This window comes from Rosa chinensis, chromosome 5, assembly GCF_002994745.2.
Source record: "Rosa chinensis cultivar Old Blush chromosome 5, RchiOBHm-V2, whole genome shotgun sequence".
In the NCBI taxonomy this organism is placed as follows: Eukaryota; Viridiplantae; Streptophyta; class Magnoliopsida; order Rosales; family Rosaceae; genus Rosa; species Rosa chinensis.
The window spans coordinates 13,055,852-13,060,751 of NC_037092.1; the positions used below are offsets into that span (position 1 = coordinate 13,055,852).

Consider the following 4,900-nt stretch of genomic DNA (forward strand, 5'->3'; position numbering starts at 1 on the left):
CCTACCAACCAGCATTTTGAGAAACTGGGTCAATAATATGTGATTCAGCTGAGCATATACAAATAGAGGAATCTTCAATCTGACAAAATCAAGTATATAATATGTTTATTTTATTATGCAAAACTTGTTCTGTTTGAGTAATAGAGTTAACATTATGAATTCTTGGTTTTCTTGTTTATGTTTGAGCTTTTTCAGGCGCAATGGAAATGTGATGCTTTATTTTAGGTTTGTCATTTTCATATGTCCTGTTTTTATTGGGGCAGGGGGGCCTCCATATGGCGTGTATACACATTAAAAAACAGTTATACTGATTGATGCGGTCAAGGTATGTTAGCTTAGGCGGTTGGACTAAAACAGGTGAAGCCAAAATGTTAGTCATGGCTTACCAAAAAAAAAATATATATGTTAGAGTCTTAGATGTAGGCGAGATGTTTCAAGGAAGCTCACAGTGAGGTTAGACATCAGTTCTTAAATCTTGAGCATTCAATGCAACTCTAAATTATTAGTCTTTTCTCTTTGATAAGACTATTTATTAAATAGCGGTAATATGGCACACTAAAATATACAAGGCACATGTGCAAAGAGCACGCCAAGGTTGACAGTACAATATTGCTTAGTCTTCCTATTCCTGCGCCAAAGTTCGACTAAATTGCCTGGGTTAAGTCTGGTCTGGTGTGTCTACTATCTAGCGTATGATAAGACCTACTTTGAAAAGTTCGACTAAATTGCCTGGGTTAGTTGTAGTTTCATTTACTTTGGTGATTTGGTTGTGAACTCCCACATTCCTTTTGTCATTTGGTTGATGAATGAGTATATAGGTGTTTACTGTTTAGGTTAACTTCTCAATTAATATTCTGCCTAAGAGCATCTTTAGCAGACTCTATATTCTGGCTCTTTAGCTATTTTAGAGAGCACGTTTAGCTTTTGATATATTTTAGCAGCTGCACCAGACTCCTAAATGGCTCTCTATTATAACTTTTAGCTATCTCACTCCTAAATATAGAGAGCGAGATGAGGCTCTCTATAATTTAACACATTCCTTTTGAGTAATTTTATATAATTTATAAATACATTTAAACTATTTAATCTTCACTTAAAAAATAATATAAATTCAAAACTAACTAAAACAGATAGCACTGATATAGAAGTATTTTTAAAGTGGCTAGCTAAAATAATTTTTCAGTTAATTTGGCTAAAATTTAACTAAAAAATTACTAACATTGCTAAAGATGCTCTAACATGTACTACAGAAAGATAGGTGTTCTATATTTATTGCGTGGATCACATAATTATGACCCAGGGATTATACATAAATCGATTGTTAGTGGGTATGAAGTCACATTTGATCAAGATCTATCATCACTTCATCAGGTTTTAATAAGTATAAATATCTATGACAGGACTAATCGTGGTTTAGGCTATTAGATATATTTTTTTTTAGATTACGGCCATTCAGTGAATGATACAGACATGTAAAAATGTTAAAAAATATTTGTTAAAGATCTTGTCATTATTATTACACTAAATATCCTCTATACATCATCATAAATATCCAGGACCCACGACTAGTGGTTTAGGCTATTAGATTATTTTTTTATTATTTTTTTATAGATTACGGCCATTCTGTAAAAATTTTAAAGAATATTTGTTAAAGATCTTGTCATTATTATTACACTAAATATCCTCTATACATCTTAGTTTTATATTAGAGTTGTGGTTTATGTTTAGCATAAATGTTATTAACTACTAAAGTTAAAAGTCTAATTTACAGAATTATATTTAATCTTTTTAGGTGCATATATTTCCTCTTTTGAGATAACAGAGATCTAATTGAGAAGACGAGAACCTCTCGACAGCGGTCTTATAAAGTAATCCCTCAAATACTTGTGAAAGTTTGAATTTTGATGCCCTTTTGTAATAGCAGCTTCTGTAACTCTTTGCATTAGTCTAGCTGCTCTAGCATCACTAATCGTTCTGTTTCTATTTTCTTACCACCAACTTGGACAAGAAATTAGTCAACATCAAAGTGGGAAGTCAACTTTAGCAGGCCAAGAATGGCAGCTGCTACAGTTAGCAATCAGATGATTTATGTGGGACTCGTATTTTAGTACATGAGATGTAGATTCAGGAGTTTTAGTTTAAAAGCTAATGATGTTCTGTAGATCTATATTAATCAATTGAGGATAAAAGAAATAGTTTTTCTTAGTTCCCACAAGTTGAGAAAGCAGCTCTTGCAATTGTAGCAGAACATGAAGAATTGGAGAAATGTTGGAGGAGCTTTTTCACCCCTAACTTTCCACGTTATAACAGCACATTTTTCATGTTTTACTTATTCTAATTCTGCACAAAGTGACTGATGCCTAAGCACAACAGATATACCAGAAAACGTATCTGAAATAAATATTTATTTTCTCTTGTAATTTCACAGAAGCAAAAAAAAAAAAAAAAAGGTTACAAATTGAAAAATGGCTATCTAATTTGGTTATGATACTGCAGTTTCACCATCCAGAAAACTTCACAAAAGTCCCTGATCATGCCTAGTGACAAGTAAGGCGAATTGGAAGTCCTTTTCTGGGGTAGGCATCATATCACCTGTGATCTTTTCCTTGGGAAACACCACTTCCCACTTGAACCTCTTGACCACATTGTGAACAAAAGTGAGTATTGCAAGCCTAGCATACTCTTTTCCGGGGCACATTCTTGGTCCTCCTCCAAATGGAACAAATGTGAATGGTGGGAATGCGCTTATGTTATCATATCTTGAGGGGTCAAACTTCTCTGGGTTGGGGAAGTATTCTGGGTTCATGTTTGTTGTGCTGACAGTCCAATATACCTGATACAAAAAAAAAAAAAAAAAAAAGAGTCAGTTAGCAACTTAGTTTTTTTCAGAGATGCTCATTTTAAGTCGCAAATAAAGATGATGATGAACAAGGTTTATACCTTCCAGCCCTTGGGAATGGTGTAACCGGCATACTCGAAATCGGTCAAGGCCTCTCTGAATGTTCCCTGAAGTGGTGGAGTGAATCTCATAACCTCATAGATGACATTCCATGAGTACTTCATCTTGTTCAAGTCATCCCATTCCAAAAGTTGTCCAGGCTTTTTTGACTCTGCAACCTCCATTTGTTCTGTTTTCATAATCACAACACAAAACCTCAGTTAGCATATCATTAAAAAAACAAATCAATTTGATGAATTGGGTTATTAAGTTGTGAAGTGAATTACCTGCTAGGACCTTGGCATAGATGTCAGGCCTTTCTCCCACATACTTCATGAAGAAAGTCATAGCAGTAGCCACAGTACTATACCCAGCAGTCAACAAACCCATCATCTTATCTGCAATCTCAGCCTCAGGCATGTGTTGCCCAGATGGGTCACTGGCCACAATCATATGTGTCAGAATATCCATCATGGGTGCTCCTGATGCCATTGCAGCCTTCTTCTCCTGGATCACAGTCTTCAACTCTTTCCTGATCGCATCAGCTGCTTTTGTTGCTCTGTAGAAAATGGTTCCCGGGAAGTTCACAATAAGTGAGTGCATCCCTACAGTCACATCATCAAAGTTCTCCACAAGCCTAGCAATCCTCTCCGGCTCATCAATCCCCAAGAAGAATCTGCAGGCAAGACTAAGAGTCAAAGTCTTGGCCAAAGGGTAGGCCAAGACCTGATTCTTGCCTTCCCAGTCGACCTTCATCTGTTCTTGGGTGATTGAGTCCATTTTCCCCAAGTACCTCATCAATGCTTCTGGCTTAAGGAACCCCGGTGACCTTAGTACTTTCGCCTCTTCGTCACGAGCAGGCTGTTTCGGAGCAGGAGCAGCAGCTGCAGCAGCCTTGTATGACCTGAACATCTTCTGCATGGAGTGTGGTCGAAATGCAGTGAAGTATTTTTGCTCATTGGTGAAGAGAAATTTGTGTCCATTAGGTCCACAAATGACAGCGGTTTTCTCCCCAAGAATCTTGGTCTTGAAGATGTCAGGGGAGTACCTCTTCATCCTCTTGAACACAAAGTTTTCCGGCTTGCCAAAAAGAAACTCGAGAGTTTCTCCCACAATAGGCCACCCCATGCTGCCTGGTGGGAGGTTCTTGCCATCTTCAGATTTGAATGCGAAGAGGGCAAAGGCGAAAAGAGCAGCACCCAAAGAGAGAACAAGGTAAAGGGTCTCCATGGCTGGAGCTCAGATCTCAGTTAATGGTTTGCTGAGACTGAATGAAGTTGGGAAGCGGTGATGTTTATGGAGCTTGGGAAGTAAGAGGTTTATAAAGGCCAAAAGTCGTCAATGTTGAATATTCTTTTGCCTACTTAATTTATTTGGGTCTCCATTCTTCCATGTTGAATGTTCATATAATGGACGTCACGAACTTGTTTACTATTTTCCTGCAAACTAATTAAACATCATGGCGTTACATAAACTTGATACCCATTTTACAGGTTACATCTTTAATCATGTTCATTAGTCAGTATTTCAAATTAGTCAGGTTATTAAAATTGTTCATTTTTTATACAGTAAAAGAACAATAGAGACGGTTTCTTCTAATCAACTGCTCTATCAACTTTTAACTTTGACTTATTTAACACGAAATGCCTTATAAGAGATTATATATATTACTTGGTTGTTTTTGTCTTTTCTTATAAAAAAAACAATCGACACACAAAAATTTGTCAACCTCTACAATACATATATTCGAGAAACAGTATCAATGTTTACAAGCACAAGATTACTCCAGCTCCGTGAGTACATAGAGATACCGAGGCTTGGCTTATAGTTGCAATCTTGTTGATTCCCGCTGAAAATACTGCGACATATTTCTGAAATTATCAATGGTTTTAACTTTTAAATAAACTTTTGCAATTTTTAAGAGAGTTGTTTAACTTTTGCTGACAAATGATGCCTTGCTCC

General features: G+C 36.4%; 1 protein-coding gene across 1 annotated transcript; it reads right to left on the reverse strand.

Annotated features, from left to right (window-relative positions):
* Positions 1-2,376: 2,376 nt before the first annotated feature.
* Positions 2,377-4,244, reverse strand: LOC112166646 (beta-amyrin 28-monooxygenase). The gene is made up of 3 exons (XM_024303520.2): positions 3,226-4,244; positions 2,941-3,128; positions 2,377-2,833 (listed from the first exon to the last, which is right to left on the reverse strand). Exons 1-3 carry the CDS (start codon positions 4,166-4,168, stop codon positions 2,516-2,518), a joined length of 1,449 nt encoding a protein of 482 aa, XP_024159288.1. The 5' UTR covers positions 4,169-4,244; the 3' UTR covers positions 2,377-2,515.
* Between the last annotated feature and the right edge of the window lie 656 nt (positions 4,245-4,900).

Bases quoted from the DNA above. Each gene is read 5' to 3' on its own strand.
- LOC112166646 (XM_024303520.2), bottom strand. From the start codon at position 4,168: ATGGAGACCCTTTACCTTGTTCTCTCTTTGGGTGCTGCTCTTTTCGCC. The intron at 3,129-3,225 runs GTAATTCACTTC...TTATGAAAACAG, and splicing joins CTATGCCAAGGTCCTAGCAG to AACAAATGGAGGTTGCAGAG. The intron at 2,834-2,940 runs GTATAAACCTTG...TTTTTGTATCAG, and splicing joins CCATTCCCAAGGGCTGGAAG to GTATATTGGACTGTCAGCAC.